The sequence below is a fragment of the Anolis carolinensis genome, chromosome 3, assembly GCF_035594765.1.
Source record: "Anolis carolinensis isolate JA03-04 chromosome 3, rAnoCar3.1.pri, whole genome shotgun sequence".
In the NCBI taxonomy this organism is placed as follows: domain Eukaryota; kingdom Metazoa; phylum Chordata; class Lepidosauria; order Squamata; family Dactyloidae; genus Anolis; species Anolis carolinensis.
The window spans coordinates 6,910,388-6,931,200 of record NC_085843.1 but is presented as its reverse complement, the minus strand read 5'-3'; the positions used below and the strand labels follow the sequence as shown (position 1 = coordinate 6,931,200).

Here is a 20,813-nt window from a genome sequence, read left to right as displayed (position 1 = left end):
AACACAAGGTTTCCCACCTTGAAATTGTCCTTTGGGGTTTGCCAGAGTCTTCTGGTTGGAAGCTGGCTTGAGTATTCGGCCTTCCACCTCTTCCAGAAGTGGTTGGCTAAGGTCTGCACATGCAAAATTGGTGCCACAGTCCGACCAAATTGACTTAATTGGCCCTCTGAGGGCTACAAACTTTTCCAAGGCATTTATGGATGATGAAGTGTCCATTCCCTCTGCAACCTCTATATGGACAGCTCGTATTACTAAACAAGTAAACAAAACTGCCCATCTTTTATTATTTACAACACCACCCCTGGTTTTCCTAGTGACAACCTCCCAAGGACCAAACACATCGATTCCCACATGGGAAAAAGGGTGGGTCTGTCAAAGTCCTATCCTGAGGTAGTTCTGCCATCAACTGACTTTGACAGTTTCGCCTAAGGCGCCTGCATTTAACACATTTGAAAATACAACTGTTGACCAACCTTTTGGCATTAACTACCCACAGACCTTCATTTCTAAGGGCTGCCTCAGTTAGAGTTCTACCCTGATGATGGATCCTTTCATGGTGATGCCGAACGAGCAGCAATGCAGTGTGACTATTAGGGGGTATGATGATGGGGTTTTTTATGCACGCCTTGAGTTTAGCTTTGGCTAACCTTCCTCCAACTCTCAAAATACCCTCCTTGTCTAGAAATGGGTTTAACTCATTTAGAAGACTTTGATTAGGGATGTTGAGCCCTTGCTCTAGCCTAGCTATTTCCTGCTTGAAAGCAGATCTCTGTACTGACTTGAATATGACGCTCTTAGCCTTTATCATATCCTGGACCTGTAAAGGCTCACTATCTTTGCAAGCTAAACGATGTATAAGCCTAGCTACTGCTCTAAGAAGACTGTGCCACTCCGAAAAACGTTCAAAACGGTGTGGTTCCAGGCAAGATCTTTGGCCCATCTTGATTTCTGTGGTCATCTTGCAAACTTTCACCTCTGCACTTCGTGAGACTTGAGCATTCATAATGTCCGAAAACCTTTGCTCATCTTTCGAGAGCGCTGTGGCTTCGTCTCTCTCAGAGACTTTGAAGATGGAGGAATACTCTGGAGTTATTGCTTGGCAGTAGACTGAGATGTGACTTAGGCAACTGCGCACAAGTGTAGGACGTCCACCTTTAAGCACCTGTGCTTGATTGGAGTCCAACGACGATGGTGGGTGCATCTTGTTTATGCACACTGGGCCTGTAACTGTCCAGCCTAGTGGTAGCAGCTGAGCAATGGGCGCCCCTGGAGGTCCCTTAACTTGGTCGTTCACATAGAACAAGTTCGGACAGTCCGCACCAAGCAGAAGGGCAATGTCCACATCTGGCTGAAAGGCTGGTATGGCATTCTTTAACCGTCGCAAATGTGGATGAGCCTCCACAACTTCTCTAGTTACAATTTGTTTTTTGTTCCGAGGGATGGAGGAACACTCAATCAGGTCTGGCAACTTGAACTGTCTCTTCTGGTCGCAAGAGGAGACAACAAAGCCAGATGCTATGCGACCCTGCAACTTCTTTTTTCCTGCACATGTAGTCATGGTGTAATTGACCATCTTGGTTTTAAGGTCAAACATGCGGAAGAACTCTGGAGTAGCTAGGGAGGCGTCGCTCTGTGAATCCAGGGCCACATAGAGTCTCTTTCTAAGCCAAGGGCTCTTGGCTGGATATACATCCGCTAGGCAGATAGGATGACAAACTCTTAACTGTTGCGAGTCAGAACACAGCTCTGTACAGGCGACTGCTGAGACCTCCACCTGCATCTCTGGTGCGGCTGGCTTGTCGGTGTCTTCGACTGCTGACTTTTCTTTTGGTGAAGCGTTCTCTTTGGGGTGGGAGATGATATTGGAGTTGTGCATTGCGGTGCAATGCTTGAGGCTGTTGCATTTCTCACACTTGATGTTTTCTTTGCAGTTGGATGCAAAGTGTGGAGTTGCTCCACAGCATCTAAAGCAGATTCCCTGCTTTTGAACTAGCTGTTGCCTTTCTTTGTATGTCTTTCTACTAAACTCCCTGCAGTTGGCCAAGCTGTGAGGCTTTTGGTGAATAGGGCAAAGCAACTCTTTTACCTCCGACCTGGGTTCATCAGTCTTGTGTTGAGTTTCGACTGCCTTTACGCTGACAGGTCTATTGGCCTCTCTAGATGGTTTCTTGTCCACTTTAGGTGCCTTCTCTGGCTGGGTCCCTTGGTATAAGGTGGGGAGGCCCGTCTGCGGATCATTCCTTTCTCTGGCCGCCCTGGTGATGAACTGGACCAAATGAGAAAATGGAGGGTATGCCTGGGAGTGGGCCTCCTTGTAGTTGAAGACCTCCTGTCCCCAGCGTTCTTGCAAAGTGAAGGGCAGCTTGGTCAAGATCTGCCTCTGGGACAGGTGCTGATCGAGGCACTTCAAACCGGGCAGTTCTGGATTCTCCTTGGCCGACTCTAATTCCGTAAGGAGATCGCTGAGGTCCCACAAGAGTTTGAAGTCTTTGAGTTTTAAAGCTGGGAACCTTTGGAGCTTGTCCATAAGAGATGCTTCAATCTCTGTGCTGGCCCCATACCTCTGCTGCAACCTGGCCCAGGCCTTTTCCAGGGCTTTGTCGGGATCGGCTACGTGGGCTGCGTAGATCTTCTTAACTTGTGAGGATGAGGCTGGGCCCAACCATGCAGCCAGAAGAGTCAGTTCTTCCTCAGGCAATAACTTTAAGTCTCTGATTGCTCTCTGGAAGGTGGCCTTCCAGAGAAGAAATTCCTCAGGCTTGTCCGAAAACTTTTCGACACCCTTGTCCTTAAGATCTCTTCTGGGGCTTCTGATGATGGAGACAAGCTGGGACTCTGGCGTCGAAGGGAACAATTGAGGAGTTTGCTGTTGTGGAGTGGACTCCCACCGTGTACCTTGCGTCAACCTTTGGCCTCTTGGAGGGATGACATCGACCACTGACGAATCGATGGTTCCCTGTGCAGCTGTCTGTAGGGGCCAACTAGCGCTCGGCCTTGAGGCCCTGATTGACTGACCTAGGGTTTTAGCAGGAGGCACAGGTAGCTCGAGCAAGGGTGAGCTCCCCGCTATGACGCTCTGCTCTGCAGGAAACTCAAAAGTGACTTTGGGGCCCTGCTCTGGGTAAGGAGAGAAGTCTCCCTGTTCCTCATCCGAAAACTGGCTGTACATGCTGCCAAGGTGCGCAAACACTTTGGCAGAAGGGTCCTGTATTGGTAACTGGTTTACATTTTCTTCTGTGAGTGGCTCAATTAGGGCCTTGGCCAAAGTCTCAGCCCTTACCCTTTTGGCTGCGGCATCCATCTTTATTCTAAGCATCTCTATACGAGCCTGTTCTATTTGCATTTCGCTTTGTCTACGGGCCTGTTCTATTTGCATTTCGCTTTGTCTTTGGGCCTGTTCCATTTGCATTTCGCTTTGTCTTTGGGCCTGTTCCATTTGCATTTCGCTTTGTCTACGGGCCTGTTCCATTTGCATTTCGCTTTGTCTACGGGTCTGTTCTATTTGCAGTCGTTGCTCTTCTTCTTTAAAGGGAAGGGTGAGATCAGCTGCCTTAGCATCAGCCTCCGCCCCCGCTACCTTGCTCTTTAGCTCCAGACGTGCAGCCTCCTTAATGTGCAAGGCAGCTAGGGAAGAGATGGCACTCCCAGCAGCAGAAGACTTGCTAGAGTGGCTGTGTTTAGACGATGCACGCTCCCTTAGTTTAGATACCTGGCTAGAGCGGTTGGACTTAAGACTAAGTGCCACAGCAGGTGATTTCAAAAGATTGGTCTCATGGCTGCATAAGGAAGCTAGGATTGCCCTCACCCTATTTTCTTTCTCATTAGTGTCAGCTAAAACACTCCCTATTTCTAACTCTGAATCCTTGGCGTTAATGCGCTCGAGGACCTGGACTATCTTAGACACTAAACCCCTCCAAAGACCGAAGGCTTCTTCGAGGTCTGTCTGTAATATGGCTGGCACCCTTGTGATACCCAAGCTCTCTATTCTGTCCATTAATGTTACAATTCGCTCCCATGCCGAACCTAACCTCACATGGAGGAGCTCCTTTTCATCTATTAGATGGGCTAGCATCTTGGCTGAAGGGTGCTTTATCCTTTGGGGCCTTTCATTCCTACTTTCAGCCTCAGAAGGAGGTATACCATCTGTATCATCTTGAAATTGCATAGACATTATGTATTCTTAATAGCAAGTAAATTTACAACAAAGGCAAATGCAATATACCTGCAAGTAAATTTACAATAAAAGCAAATTCAATATATAATACAATTCACAGCACTTAACCATAGCAATATATATCACTAAGTAACTATACTTTACAAAGATTGTGACCTTTGGCGCCAGACTTTGGTGGGCAAGCTGCAAAATGTCAACTGACAGCAACTTGCCACTTGATACCTCCCTTGCCCGAGTGACGTAAACTGCCAAAATGGCGACTTCGCCAAATTTTCAAGCACCTCGTGCTCTGCGGCTCGAGGCCTGCCGCCGAAGGAGCACTGAGGCTGGCTTTGGAAAGGAGGAGAGAAGAGACGCCTCCTCCCCGCTGTGAAGGGAGGTCACCACCGCAGGTCGATGAAGCAGGTCACCACCGCAGGACGATGAGGCAGGTCACCACCGCAGGACGATGAGGCAGGTCACCACCGCAGGACGATGAGGCAGGTCACCGCCGCAGGTCAATGAGGCAGGTCACCACCGCAGGACGATGAGGCAGGTCACCACCGCCGGACCATGAGGCAGGTCAAAGCCGGCCGAGTGCTCCGGCCGAACTCCTGATGAAGAGGCTGTCAAAGCCGGTTGAGTGCTCCGGCCGAACTCGCAGCAGCGTTGCCAGGCCTGTCCAGGTTCTAGCCTGGTTCTGGTGGGCTCCACGCCTCAGAGCCAGCCAAAGAACTGTCGCTGGTGCTCCGCGGCTCGAGGTCTACCGCCGAGGGAGCCCTGGACGTTGCTGGGAACTGCACAGCCTGTGCAAACCCAGAAAGCTACTGGGCTACGTGCGCACACGCGAGCCAAATAGCAAGGAAATAGAGCCCCACTATTTGACTCCTTCAGGTCTGAGAGCGGGCTCCACTGCCTCAGACGCTGGTAGAGTCTTTAGGTATGCAGACTGAGCTCAGGCGGAAAAGCCGCAGCCTATACTAAAACTTCCTAAACTATAAAAAACTATAAAGCCGTGCAAGCTAGCTGAAGCGGAAAAACCGCTGATCGACCTCAAAACTGTGCCGTCCGCCGGACAATAAAAAACTATAAAACTGAAACGTGCTGTCCTTTATCCGGGCGAACTGCAAATCCCTATAAGCTGTCCTAAAATATTGAACGACTGAGTCTGGAGAACTTCAAAAAAGGATGTTTATTCATACAAGGTTGTAAACCTGGCACAGATCTTAAAGTTGCAGAAAATGAAACAAATTTCCATAGGTTTTAGTTGCAGAATTATCCCTGGTTCCAGAAGGCAAAGGTGATTATAAAACCACTATACCCTAATCACGCTGTCTATATTAGAAGGAGAAACTCTTTCCTTCCCTATCTTTACAGCAAAGATTAGTTCTAGAAGCGACAGAATAACCCTGCTCCTCTAACTAGATTTCCTATTCCAGATCAATATAATTCAATACTTATCTAATTTGGATAGGCTTAGATTGGCCTGGTTTTGAGGATGATTTGTCCCAGTTAGCCTTGCACAGCTCCAGCACGTTGGAAGACTATAGCCAGAATGAAGCTCTAAAATGGAGACTAGACCCTGGTAAAAAGGGCGGTCCTAAGATGTTGCACTCTTTGACCAATCACTGCAAAGAAAACTGCAGCCAGCTCTTGCAGATTCCAAGCCACTTTTCCTAGGCTTTTGCAGCCAGAGGCTCAAACAAAATGTAAAGGAGGGAAAATAAACAAACGACCAATAGGTAAGGCAAACCATCGTCCTGGGGGACGGAACATGTGGTCTATCCAATGCAATTTCCTGAATCAGTGCCCCAAATATCCCCAGGAACAGGCCTGAAAACCAAGGCACCAAGACAAAAAAATTTCCTTTTGTTGAGCATTTATGTAATAATTTTGTTTGTTACCTGCCTCTCCTCAAGTCAGGGCACAACATAGTTAAAATTTGAAATTTAAAATACATTAAAATAATTCATACCAATATTAAATTCATCATGAAATTGGACAGCGTAGGTAGTGAGATGTGTGCCATGAAATTCAGGCAGAGGTTGGGCAGCAGGACAAAAATCATATGCTAGTCGTACTTTACCTCTAATGCAGAGAACACCTGGATCAAACCAACAGCTAGAATCTTCTGGAAGAAGATTTCCTCCGGGAAAGTGGATCCCACTCCCAAGGGTTGGAGCAATTTGGAAGAGGTCACCAGCAAATAGGTTGGGAGGAGGCGGCTCCCTTTGCCATCTGAGTCCAGGATCACATACTTGGCCAGTGGCCTTCCTTTGCTGTCCATCTGGACCCTGCGGCTGAAACCGGCAAAGTCAAGGTTCTTGACATGTTGGGTCAACAACTTCCCAAAGAGCTCAGAGGGCTTGTGGTGATTCGCTTTGGCCAAAGCTTTCGCGACCAGGTAAATCGCATCGTAGATTGTGCCAAAGAGGGGAGAGACCTGGAAAAGAGAGATCGGCAGACTTTTCACCAAAGCAAGGAGTTTGGAAGAAAACAAATTCTAGGTTTATTGTCAAAGGCTTTCATGGCTGGAATCACTGGGTTGCTGTGAGTTTTTCAGGATGTACGGCCATGTTCCAGAAGCATTCTCCCCTGACCTGCATCTGTGGCTACTGGCATCTTCAGAGGTTTTGTTGGCAATGAAGCAAGTGGAACCATACATCAAGAGAAACACTGACCACAGAGGGAAGCTGATGAAGAAACACAACCTACAAACAATCTACAGACTCACTAAGAAAATCCAACAAATGCTACGTTCAGTAAAGTATAAGAGGAATCCTCTAATCACTGCAGGAGTCTATCGTATACCATGCAGCGGTGGACAAGTCTACAGGGGGACCATCAAATGTAGCGCCCAAATACGAATCAAGGAACATGAAAGGCACTGGAGACTAATTCAACTAGCGAAGTCAGCCATAGCAGAGCATGTGATAAATCAACCTGGACACAGCATATTATTTGAGAACACAGAAATGCTGGACCACTCTCACAACCACTATGTCAGACTACACAGAGAAGCCACTGAAATCCACAAGCATGTGAACAATTTCCACAGAAAGGAGGAAACTGTAAAAACAAACAAAATCTGGTTACCAGTATTTAAAAAACACCAGAATCAAGACAGTAAATAAAGAACACCACTCAGAAATAGGAGAACTCTAGATAGCAAGCAATCAAGTGCCATGTGTTGTCGAAGGCTTTCATGGTTGTGTTGTTGTGGACATGTTGTATGGACATGTTCCAGAAGTATCTCCTGAGGTTTCTCCCACATCTATGGCAGGCATCCTCAAGTGCCAGTTAACACCTCCCAAACAGAGGATTCCTCCAGGCAACACAACCCAGGCAACCTCCAGGCAGATACCCTCACTGATGGACTTTGAAGTTTCATGGCTACTCAATGCAATTCAAGGTTGCTAATTGCAACATCCACATTTGCTTTAACAGACAAGGGTTCTTTCTCTCACCCTGGACATCATTCCACAGATATACGTATTTACACCCCACTGTTTTGAGTCACTGGCTTCACTGCTAACAGAATCTCTGAAGATGCCAGCCACAGATGCAGGTGAAACATCAGGAGAGAATACTACTAGAACATGGCCATACAGCCCGAAAAACTCACATCAACCCAGTGGTTCTGGTCATAAAAGCCTTCGATTACAAAATAAATGCAGTTTGACAGCACTTTAACTGTCATGGCCCAATGCTATGGAATCCTTCAATTTGTAGTTCGGCGAGGCACCAGCACTTTTTGGAAGACTAAACTAAAGACCTTGTATAATTATAAGGATTCCATATTAACAATACGATTTAGGCCTATGGGAAATAGCTACACACACATGCAAAATTCCACAAAATGCAACCAACTCAAGTGCAATGTGTTGTCGAAGGCTTTCATGGCCGGAATCACTGGGTTGTTGTGAGTTTTCTGGTCATGTTTCAGAATCATTCTCTCTTGACGTTTCGCCTACATCTATGCCAGGCATCATCATTAAGTGCAATGACTCAAAACAGTCCAATGCCATCTATAAGTGCAGAATCCCTGCCGTCATTGGACTACACCACCCATCAATTGTATACAGTGTTCCCTCACTTATCGCTGGGGTTAGGTTCCAGGATCACCTGCAATAAGTGAAAATCCACAAAGTAAGGACACTATATTTATTTTAATATTTATACATTATTTTAGTAGTTACTAGCTGTGCCCGGCCACGCGTTGCTGTGGCATAGTCTGGTGGTGTTGGTCAGTACGCATTAGGTTGTTTTTATGCTGTTCTGTAAATTGTAATTTTTTATGATTTATAATAGTCTTTTAGATTTTATTGAAAACAAAAACAGCGAATCCGTGAAAAGTGAACCACAAAGTAGTGAGGGAACACTATACACCATAATTGGAATATACCATTTATGTGTTTTAAATGCAATTTTTTATCCTGTATTTTTGTTTTAATTGATATATTGTATTACTGTTTTATCTTTTTATAGTGTGATTTGTATTATGTTGCCTATGTTTTGTTCTATGTTGTTTGGGCCTCTGCCCCATGTAAGCCACCCCGAGTCCCCATGGGGAGATGGTGGCAGGGTATAAATAAAATATTATTATTATTATTATTATTATTATTATTATTATTATTATTATTATTATTATAGCAAGAATGGTAATCTAACAACTTCTAAATATGTTGAATTCTCCACCATGGATGCTTATAAGACCTTGCCATCAGTATTTCAAAGTTCTAGAGATGTAGAATAAATGCAGTTTGACCCAACTTTTAATTGCCATGGCTGAATGCTATGGAACCATGGGAATTATAGTTTTAAAAGGTCTGTAGTCTTCTCTGACAAATAGTGCTTGTGCCTCAATAAACTATAGCTCCCAAGACTCCATAGCATTGAGACATGACAGTTAAAGTGGTCTGAAACTGAATTCATTCTACAGTGCAGATGACTTTGTAACAAAGGCCTTCTGTTTTTAGGCAATGCTGACCTGTTGTGGTTCCAAGTCTAGTGTTATTTCACCTCGTTGTTTTGCAGCGTCAAATGCCTCGTAAAAGCTTCTCTCCCCAGACTGTAAAGTAATAGTCAACACGGCATCGTAAGCTTGTCGGAAGACATGGTCGTTTTCAAGAATGAAGTGGGAATGGTTTTCGTAGGGAAGGCTGTAGAAGAGAGTGTCGTATGGTACAAAGACATATCTCCCGTCAGTCAGGCCCATTTCCTGAGCTTTGGTGAGGAACGTCGCTTGGTCTTCACCTCCAACGAGGGCAGAATGCATGCAGAGAATGAGAACTAAAAGAAGAGAAGTCAGGGTTATTTCTATTTTTCAAAAGACGGCAGTTTTTAGTGTTGCGCAAATGAATAAAAGAAGACAATGAAACACATACTCCTCAACATGATGACATGCATACTCTCCAAGTAAATATGAGTCAACAGTGTGGTGCGGCAGCTATAAAAGCCAATGCAATTCTAGGCTGCATCAACAGGAGTCTAATGTCCAGATTGAGGAGAGCCATAGCCTTACTCTATTCTGCTTTAGTGAGACGTTGCCTGGAATAATACAGTGTCCAGTTTTGACAACACAATTCAAGAAGGAGATGAACAAGATGGAATATATTATTGAAGGCTTTCATAGCCGGAATCACGGGGTTGCTGTGAGTTTTCCGGGCTGCATGGCCAAGTTCCAGAAGCATTCTCTCCTGACGTTTCAAGCACATTTATGGCAGGCATCCTCAGAGGCTGTAAGGTCTGTTGGAAACTAGGCAAGTGGGGTTTATATATCTGTGGAAAGTCCAGGGTGAGAGAAAGAACCCTTTATCAAGCTGGCCAATTGCACCATTCACACTTGCCTCAAACAGACAAGAGTTCTTTCTCCCACCCTAAACATTCCACAGATATATGAACTCCACTTGCCTTGTTTCCAACAGGCCTCACAATCTCTGTGGGCAAAACGTCAGGAGAGAATGCTTCTGGAACATAGCCATACAGCCCAGAAAACTCACAAGAGCAACCCAAGATAGAATATATCTAGAGGAAGGTGACCAAAGTGGTCCAAGATGTGGAAGCCAAGTGCCTTAGGGAGCTGAAGATATTTAGCTTGGAGAAAAGTCAGCTGAGAGAGGACATGTTTACATATTTGAAAGGATATCAATTTGAGGAGTTTGTTTTTTGCTGCTCCAGAGCCTGAGACACAAGAAGCAATGGATTCAAATTTTAGGGGGAGATACCACCTAAATTTTTGGAAGAATGTTCTGATGGTGGAATATGATACTTGGCAATCCAGTTGATGCTCCATCTCTGGTGGATTTTAAGCAGAGGCTAGGTGGCCATCTGCCATGAGGGCTTCAATTGTGTCTTTCTACCTACCCCTTGAGATCCTTTTCATTTCTATGAGTCAGTGATTTTATGATCAAATTGGATCCATTGGAGCTATGGTAATTAAAGCAGTATCAGACTAGTATAACTGTCTAGTGCAGATAGACACTCTGCCATATGCTCTTTCCAAAAGAAGGTATTCTCATGTTTCTCACCTTTGACGCTTCCATCGGCCTGGATCTTTTCCCAAGTCCCTTCAACGGCCTCATCTCCTTTCCCCATTGATGTCACAACTCCGACCGGCAGACCTCGGTTTCTCAGTGCGACGGCTAGCTTGTTGGCCGTCTCGACCCAAAGGTCCTCTTTGGAAAAGACGATGCCGACGTGAGCCCATCGGAAATGCTTCAAGACAGCCAGGAGGACGCCGGTCGAAGAGGGCAAGGTCCTGACAAAGGTTGGGTGTTGGCTTGGGTTGTCCAGCTCCTCGCTAAGGCATGCCCAGGAGAAAAGGGCTTTATTCCATCCCATCCCAAGCAAAGAGGCCGAGACGCAGTAGCCAGGGTTCAGGGGCCCAATGAAAGCCGAAGCGTGCTTTGCGTCCCTGGTGAACCCAGCCAGGGCTTGGCTAGTTTGGCAGTCTTCATCATACAAAGAGCAGCCCAGTTGCTGAGCGCCATTAACAGAAGGGTCCTTCTTGATCCGCTCCATGGCCAACTTGGTGGCCAATTCGGGGAAAGCCTTGGATAGAAAAGGATCACAGGACCAGGGTCCTACCAGACCAATGTTGAAGACCATGCAGTTTATTGGGAAAGGTGGAGGGACCATCCCAAGAACGATCCACCACAGTCCCGTCAACATCCGACAAAGGGACCTTACATAATAGGAGATGATCAGAGATGAGTGATGAAAACACACCAAGACAGCCATCATCTTATATCTGGTTAGTTCCAGGCAAAAGTCTTTAAGATGACGTGATCTGTCAAAAAGAAAATAGAAATGAATAAATAATAATTTATTTATTTCGTGTCAAAAGCATTGCATAACAAATACATTTTAAAATGATGGAAAAAAAGGAAATCACAAGCAACTAAATAGTTTTAGACCAAAAATGGGCAACAGCAACCGCATTGTCCGTAGCTTTAAGAGAAAGGCTATGAGAAAGGCTGCATTACGGGAACAGTTTTTGTGGACCTTACGGCAGCCTATGACACGGTGCAACATAGAAAAATGCTGCATAAAGTCTACCATATCACCCGGGATTTGATTTTACAAAAACTGTCCAGACCCTCCTAGAAAACCGCAGCTTCTATGTGGAGTTTCAGGGCCAGAAAAGCAGATGGAGGAGGCAAAAGAATGGTTTACCCCAAGGCAGCGTTCTTGCACCGACCTTATTTAACATCTTCACGAACGATCAGCCACAACCACCACTCACAAAGAGCTTTATATATGCTGATGACCTTGGCCTTACAACACAAGCAAAAGATTTTGAAACAGTTGAAAAGCAACTCACTAATGCCTTGAAAGATCTCTCCAGCTACTACAAAGTGAACCACCTGAAGCCCAACCCTGCCAAGACACAAGTGTGTGCTTTCCACCTACGTAACCGCAAAGCCAACAGGAAACTGAAAGTTACTTGGGAAGGCCAAGAGCTCGAACACTGTTTCCATCCTAAATACCTTGGTGTCACCTTAGACCGAACACTAACATATAGGAAACACTGCATGAACACCAAGCACAAAGTAGCTGCACGCAATAACATCCTGCGGAAACTGACTGGCAGCGCATGGGGAGCAGACCCACAAGTAATAAGAACCTCAGCCCTGGCCTTGTCTTTCTCAACTGCTGAGTACGCCTGTCCTGTTTGGCACAAGTCTGCCCATGCAAAGCAGGTGGACATAGCACTGAATGAAACATGCAGAATCATCACAGGATGCCTTAAACCTACACCTGTTGATAAACTCTACAAGTTAGCTGGCATTGCCCCTCCTGACGTGCGACGGGAAGTTGCTGCTAACGGTGAGACAAATAAGGTCGAACATTGTGAAAGCCACCCACTGCATGGCTATCACCCTCCTCCCACCAGACTCAAATCAAGGAAGGGCTTCATGAGAACCACCATTCACTCCTCTTGATGTTCCTCCAGCAGCAGCAAGGGTGTCTCTCTGGGCAGCTAAACCTGGCAATTCTAACTGGATGGCCCTCCAAGAGGGTCTTCCTCCAGGGGCAAACCAGGAATGGACAACTTGGAAGTCCCTGAACAGACTCAGAAGTGGAGTGGGCAGATCTAAAGACAACTTGGCAAGGTGGCACTACCTGGAGGAATCCTCCACCTTGTGTGACTGTGGAGCTGAACAAACAACTCAGCATATGTATGCTTGCCCACAATGTCCTGCCTCATGCACGGAGGAGGAGTTGTTTAATAAATAATAATAAAAATAATGAATGCCTGTTGTAAGTCCCAATTATGGAATCAATGGGATTTACCCCAATATTGACTCATCAGTCAAAAATTAATTCAGCACTCTAGTTAGGACTGATCCGTAGTATTCTAGATATAAACATTGCTGTCTCTTGATTTGTTTACACACTCATTGGCACAGCACTGAATTTCACTAGTGCACAATTGTCAGAAAACTCTCTAACATTACATTTTACTTGGTAGACTCCCCACCTGTATCGTCACTTAAATAAAATCATTTCACTTTCAGGGGTTATCTTTCCAAATTGTTCCACACATTGCAAACTCATTCCCAACTTCCAAAACAAAGCTTTGATTTTTACTCTCTTGAGCGAAACTGTTTTGTTGGAGTAGATCAAGAAAGAATGAAAGTGGCCCAGAAACGGAGGTTTAAAACGAGCCACTTAAAGGAAAGGAGAACCTATTTTAAGTGACAATATGCAATTTTGCAAATTACACCTACCGTAGTTTGCCGCATTTGGATGGGAAGATTGTACCCGAACGGGAGATGTTGCCGAGATACTTAAATAGCAGTATTATTTCACATTGTGTTTCTAGCAATTGCTCAAGACAGCGAGCACAATGTCTAAATGAAAGGCAAGAATGACAAGATAAAAGGAAGCGACTCCTCTCCGTTTTCATTATAAAACATTGACTTTCTGATGGAATATTTGATTGCGTCTTGATCAGTGTAGTGCAGTCATGGGCAAACTTTGGCCCTCCGGGTGTTTTGGATTCCAACTCCCACAATTCCTAACAGCCTACCGGCTGTTAGGAATTGTGGGAGTTGGAGTCCAAAACACCCGGAGGGCCAAAGTTTGCTCATGCTTGGTGTAGTTCCATATAATGCAGTTCTAAATAGTTATATAAGTCAGTGTAGATCCAGCTTTTGAAGACCAGAAGTGTGGTGAATGAAACCAGTATGGGGTTCAAAGCAATTGTCTCATTTCTTTACCCAACTTTGACTTTCTCTCGCTATAAAATCACGTGAAATCCACTTACCGTATCCAAAATACGATGGTAGTTTCACCTCCCAGCCAACATTAATCGGTGCAATGCAACCAACGCAATGTTTCAAGACCAACAGTTTCCCCGGAAACTCTGCTTTTTTCTAACATTTGAAGATAACCATTTTGGAGACGACGAACGGTGCACAAAAGCGTCTCTTCATCAACGGATGTGGCGCTGGCACTTTTCTTGAGCTTTGTATCATATTCAGCACCACGGAGAGTTCACCCTTTGGGAGAACTCCTAATTAAAAGGATTTTTGTGACAGAAAGCTACCCGCTTGGCAGCCCATTATTGAATTGTCGTGGGCACCTCTCTCGCAATCCCAAGTCGCCTTTTCCTTGTGGAGCGTCGGAAATATCTCCACGCCTTCCGCGTTTTTCAATTTCGACTCCTTTCCTCAATGGGAAGGCAAAAGCCTTTTTGAGCAGTTCTTTATTATAAAGAATGGCATGTCCCAGTTTAATTTTGGAGAAGCCTGACATGACTGCAATTACCGAAAGTACCAGTTTAAGCTCCGCATTTGGAGTAAGAAGATTTAGTTCATACAATGCAGCTTTTGTTGAGATGGCTACGAGGCGACTCAAAGCTTTACGCCCAGATATTGGAGATGTTATGCAGACTGTTACAGTTTATTATTATTATTATTTTATTGTGACACAGCAAACAAGATAGATATGCTGGATTTCGTATCACAAAATCACAAGTCGAACACGTCCCAAGTGTCTAGGACTGTGTGATGTATTTTCGGATGATGCGCGCAGATCCCATTCGGGTGGCCTTTTGCAGTTGGCAGATCGTAATTTTTATTTAATAATTATAATTATAATTATTATTTTATTATAACACAGCAAACAAGATAGACATGCTGGATTTCGTATCACAAAATCACAGGTCGAACACTTCCTAAGTGTCTAGGACTGTGTGATGTATTATTATTATTATTATTATTATTATTATTATTATTATTATTATTATTATTATTATTGACACAAAGACAGAATATGACACAGCAAACAAGATATATATGCTGGATCTCGTATCACAAAATCACAAGCTGAACACTTCCCAAGTGTTTAGAACTGTGCGATGTATTTTTGGATGATGCACGCAGATCCCAGCAGGGTGGCCTTTTGCAGCTGGCAGATCGTGATTTTTATTTTATTATTATTATTATTATTATTATTATTATTATTATTATTTTATTATAACACAGCAAACAAGATAGACATGCTGGATTTCGTATCACAAAATCACAGGTCGATCAGTTCCTAAGTGTCTAGGACTGTGTGATGTATAATAATAATAATAATTATTATTATTATTATAATCCAGCATATATATCTTGTTTGCTGTGTTAGACTATGTCGTTGTGTCAATAATAATAATAATAATAATAATTATTATTATTATTATTATTATTATTATTATTGACACAACGACATAGTCTAACACAGCAAACAAGATATATATGCTGGATTTCGTATCACAAAATCACAAGTCGAACACTTCCCAAGTGTCTAGGACTGTGTGATGTATTTTTGGGTGATGCGTGCAGATCCCAGCAGGGTGGCCTTTTGCAGCTGGCAGATCGTGATTTGTCAATGTCTATTGTTTCCAAATGCCAGCTGAGATTATTATTATTATTATTATTATTATTATTATTATTATTATTATTATTATTTGATACACAACAAGATTAGTACACAGCAAACAAGATCACTATGCTGGCTGTTGTATTGGATCACACGTTGGACACTTCCCAAGTGTCTAGAATTATGTGATGTATCAGGGAATAATGGGGGCAGATCCGAATAGGGTGGCCTTTTGCAGCTGACAGATAGTAATTTTGTCAGCATCGATGGTTTGGCCAAGGTCTTGAGGCACTGCACCCAGTGTGCCGATCACCACTGACCACCTTTACTGACTTGTACCAGAGTCTTTGCAATTCAATCTTTATATCCTCATATCATGTAAAATTTTACCAGTGGCTTCTAGTCAAATTTGCTGTTGCCTGGGATTGCAACATCGACAATCCATACTTTGTTTTTTTCCATGTTTATGAGGTCAGGAGTATTGTGCTCCAAAACTCTGTCAGTCTGAATTCAGAATTCTCAGAATAGTTTGACATGTTCATTTTCTGTAACTTTTTCAGGCTTATGATCGCATCAGTTTTTTGTCACAGGCAAATAGTATTTGTGGCACAAGTTCCAATGGATCATCTGAGCAATGGTGTTATGCCTCTGCTTGTAGTCTGTCTCCGCAATCTTCTTGCAGCAGCTGAAGATGTGATCCATCATTTCGTCTGCTTCCTTGCAGAGTCTACACTTGGAATATAGTCAGTGTAGTCAATTGAAAAGCTGAATGTAGTCAACTTTTCAATTGACTACATTCAGTGTTTTGATGCCATTTGTTCTAATTGCATGTTCTTCAGCTGAAAGAATCAGGCCCTCCGCCTCCTTTTTTAAAATTCCATTTGTAAATCACATCCATGTTTTTTCCTTGTCAAGTTTGCTCTCAAATTTTCCCAGGAACTGTCGATTGAGAGCCTCATTTTGCCAGTTCTGCTCTGCATTGTATTTTCATTATTATTATTATTATTATTATTATTATTATTATTATTATTACAGTTTAGTAGCATATAAGGCAATTTGGCATATAGTAGCATATATTAGTAGCATATTGATTAGAAAGGCCAACGTCATTCCAGATTGCATCAATACACATATATAGCACTAGCTGTGCCCGGCCACGCGTTGCTGTGGCAAAGTGGTGGTGGTATTGGTTAAAAATTGTTGTGTAATTTTTATTTGACATTATTTGTATTTTTTAATTAATTTTATTGTAAGTTATCTTTTTATTTATTATATTTTATGATTTTCTTGTATAATTTTTAGTTTTTTTGTTATTATGATATTTTATTGTATTAATTTTTTAATTATTTTTAGTGTTTTTTATTATTTTTTATTGGGTTGCTAGGAGACCAAGTTGGAGGAGCTTAGCCTTCTAACTGGCAGCAATTGGATAAAAGCAATTATTCCTCTCTCTCTAATTAGGACTTTATTTTTCTTTTCTTTTTGTTGTATCAACCTAGAGACGTGGATGATGGGTTGTGTTGTCAAATTTCGAGGTTAGGGAGCCTGTAGTTTTGTTGTTTTGTGGGTCGCCGTGATGCCATCACTCTTTTATATATATATAGATGGGTGAGACCTGGCTTGAAAACAGTCCAGACTTAGGTGTCTTAGTAAACCTCAAGCTGAACATGGGCCAACAGTGTGATGCAGCAGCTAAACAAGCCAATGTGATTCTAGGTTGCATCAATAGGAGTCATCAAGTGCCATTATATTCTGGTTTGGTCAGAACTTGGTTGAAATGACCTTATATCAAGTTCTTGGTATCACAATTAAAAAAGGATATGGACAAGATAGAAGATGTGTTGTCGAAGGCTTTCATGGTCGGGATCACAGGTTTGTTGTATGTTTTCCGGACTGTATGGCCATGTTCCAGAAGTATTCTCTCCTGACGTTTTGCCCACATCTATGGCAGGCAACCTCACAACCTCTATCACATGCGGTAGAACGTTCCTTCATGATCCCTGCACTTCCAACATTTGTTATGTGAGTTTTTGCACATTATTCCTAACATTTGTGGCATCATGTACCATCGGTACATCATTTTATACCAATTTCCTTTCAAATCTGTTGCATAGGAATATTTTAATTTTGTATTCCACATGGATTCTCAATATTTTAATTTAATTGGTTTCCCTATATTGGTGGCCCATTTTATCGTACAGTTTTTTACCGATTCTATTTCTCAGACCATTCCAGAATTTAATTATGAGATCTAGAGAATGCCAGAAAATGCAATAGACGTCCTTCCTTCCCTTGAGAAAGGATCTGAAGCTTTGTTGACATGAGACGTCATCTGGAAGTGATCTGGAAGAGCCTTTGCCTCTTGAGAAGCCATGGCTTGGAAGGATTGCGTAGTGTGTCAATCTTCTCACTCATGTTCATGAGTCACAAACCCGAAGCAAGCCACATCCCTAGCTGTAAAAACAAAGGAGAATACTTAAGTCTGAATGTGGAATTTAATTATCAGACTCAGAAAATATACTAGACCACCCCCCTCCCCTTGAGAAAGGATCTTAACCATATAAGCCATGTTGACATGAGACTCTAGCAGAGCAGGACAAAGAAGATTAAGACTCATGATTGTTCCAGGAATCCAAAGGAGACTTTGTGAAGCTCGAGACGCAAGGCAGCTCTCTCCGAAAACAATGGCATTCGGATAGAAGAGTCACGTTGCGGATAGGATAAATGTCTCTCTAGACAAAGCAGCCATTTCTATGGTCAATTCTCCGGCTTAAAAGAGGAAACAAAGCCGCAAATGCTCTTGAAATATATTGCTTTGTGGGCTTGGAAACCCTGAGGATATCCAAGAATGCCAGACCCGCTTCAACATCTCCAAAAATGCCCAAAGTAACCATCATAGTTCTCACTTGGTTTGGCAGAGAAGGCAAAATATCTTGTAAAATCAAAACTCACAAGGAGGCATGTACGGATATAGTGGTGTCAAACTACATTAATTGTATAGCGTAGATCAGCATTTCTCAACCTGGGGGTCGGGATCCCTGGGTGGGTCACGAGGGGGTGTCAGAGAGGTCACCAAAGACCATCAGAAAACACATATTAATTCACAGTGTTCTCCAGAGATAGGTGAACTACATCACCTCTAAATCACTGTCAATTCCTACCAAATCCCTCCAGTATTTTCTGTTGGCTCTGTGTGGGAAGTTTGGCCCAATTCTATCATTGGTGGAGTTCAATGTTCTTTGATTGTAGGTGAACTATAAATCTCACCAATTACAACTCCCAGATGTCAAGATCTATTTTCCCTAAACTCCACCAGTGTTCACATTTGGGAATATTGAGTATTCGTGCTAAGTTTGGTCCAGATCCATCATTGTTTGAATCCACAGTGGTCTCCGGATGTAGGTGAACTACAACTCCAAAACCCAACGTCAATGCCCACCAAATCCTTCTAGTATTTCCTGTTGGTCATGGAAGTTCAGTGTGTCAAGACTGGTTCAATTTCATTGTTGGTGGAGTTCAGAGTGCTCTTTGATTGAAGGCGAACTATAAATCCCAGCAACTACAACTCCCAAATGACAAAATCAATCCCACTCCAACCCCACCAATATTCAAATTTGAGTGTATCGGGTATTTGTGCCAAATTTGGTCCAGTAAATCCTGCCTATCGGATATTTACATTACAATTCATAACAATATTATGAAGTAGCAACGAAAATAAGTTTGTGGTTGGGGGTCACCACAACATGAGGAACTGTATTAAGGGGTCGTGGCATTAGGAAGGTTGAGGACCACTCGCTGGTGGAGATGAATCCTCTATTGGGTTTTTGTATGTTTTCCGGGCTGTATGGCCATGTTCCAGAAGCATTCTCTCCTGATGTTTCACCCACATCTATGGCAGGCATCCTCAGAGGTTGTGAGGATGCCTGCCATAGATGTGGGCAAAACATCAGGAAAAAATGCTTCTTGAACATGGCCATACAGCCTGGAAAACATACAACAACCCAGCTTCTACATTAATTATTATTATTATTATTATTATTATTATTATTATTATTATTATTATTATTATAAGACCTGGCTCTGGCTCACGAATGGGACCCTGAAGAAGGAGACAGAAGGCCTGATCCTCGCAGCCCAGGAGCAAGACATCAGGACAAAGGCAATTCAGGCCAAGATCGAAAAATCAGCTGATGACCCAAAATGCAGACTCTGCAAGGAAACCGATGAAACCATTGATCATATCCTTAGCTGCTGTAAGAAAATTGCACAGACAGACTACAAACAGAGGCACAACTATGTGGCCCAAATGATCCATTGGAACTTATGCCTCAAGTACCACCTCCCAGCAGCAAAGAACTGGTGGGATCACAAACCTGCAAAAGTCTTGGAAAATGAGCACGCAAAGATACTGTGGGACTTCCGAATCCAGACTGACAAAGTTCTGGAACACAACACACCAGACATCACAGTTGTGGAAAAGAAAAAGGTTTGGATCATTGATGTCGCCATCCAAGGTGACAGTCGCATTGACGGAAAACAACAGGAAAAACTCAGCCGCTATCAGGACCTCAAGATTGAACTTCAAAGACTCTGGCAGAAACCAGTGCAGGTGGTCCCGGTGGTGATGGGCACATTGGGTGCCGTGCCAAAAGATCTCAGCCGGCATTTGGAAACAATGGACATTGACAGAATCACGATCTGCCAACTGCAAAAGGCCACCCTGCTGGGATCTGCGTGCATCATCCGAAAATACACCACACAGTCCTAGACACTTGGGAAGTGTTCGACTTGTGATTTTGTGATATGAAATCCAGCATGTCTATCTTGTTTGCTGTGTCATAATAAAATAATAATAATAATAATAATAATAATAATAATAATAATAATACTTTTATTTCTTACTCGCCTCTCCTCATGGCTCTCCTCATGGCTCAAGGCGGGTTACAAAATAATTAAGACACATAAACATTGCAAAAACACTACAAATACACATATTATTCCAGGATTCTATATTAAAAAGTATTCCTATAAAAGCTACATTCTTGCTGGGCCCACGAGGGGGCGCCTTGTCTCTAGCTCATTGCTTCAGCTGAGAAAGCAAATCAAAGCAAGTAGTGAGATCATATGGCTGATTAATTATATTTGTTTTATTCCCTAAGCTCTGCCATTTTGGTAGAAAGTGTACTTTACAGGGCGTTCTCACTTTGCAGAGCTTCTCAGATTTGCTTTCGATGCTGTAAATATTATTTCACCCGTCTTCTTCCTTTCGCTCGTGTCTGTTCCA

At 43.3% G+C, this 20,813-nt stretch overlaps 1 protein-coding gene across 1 annotated transcript in view; it reads right to left on the bottom strand.

Moving 5' to 3' along the window:
* Positions 1-11,365, bottom strand: part of LOC100556473 (retinal guanylyl cyclase 2) — a 64,121-nt gene extending 52,756 nt beyond the window's left edge. Inside the window, 4 exon segments of the mRNA XM_062974459.1 lie at positions 6,240-6,329; positions 6,332-6,596; positions 9,144-9,445; positions 10,684-11,365. Coding sequence (XP_062830529.1) covers positions 6,240-6,329; positions 6,332-6,596; positions 9,144-9,445; positions 10,684-11,326 — 1,300 coding nt within the window. The 5' untranslated portion in view covers positions 11,327-11,365.
* Between the last annotated feature and the right edge of the window lie 9,448 nt (positions 11,366-20,813).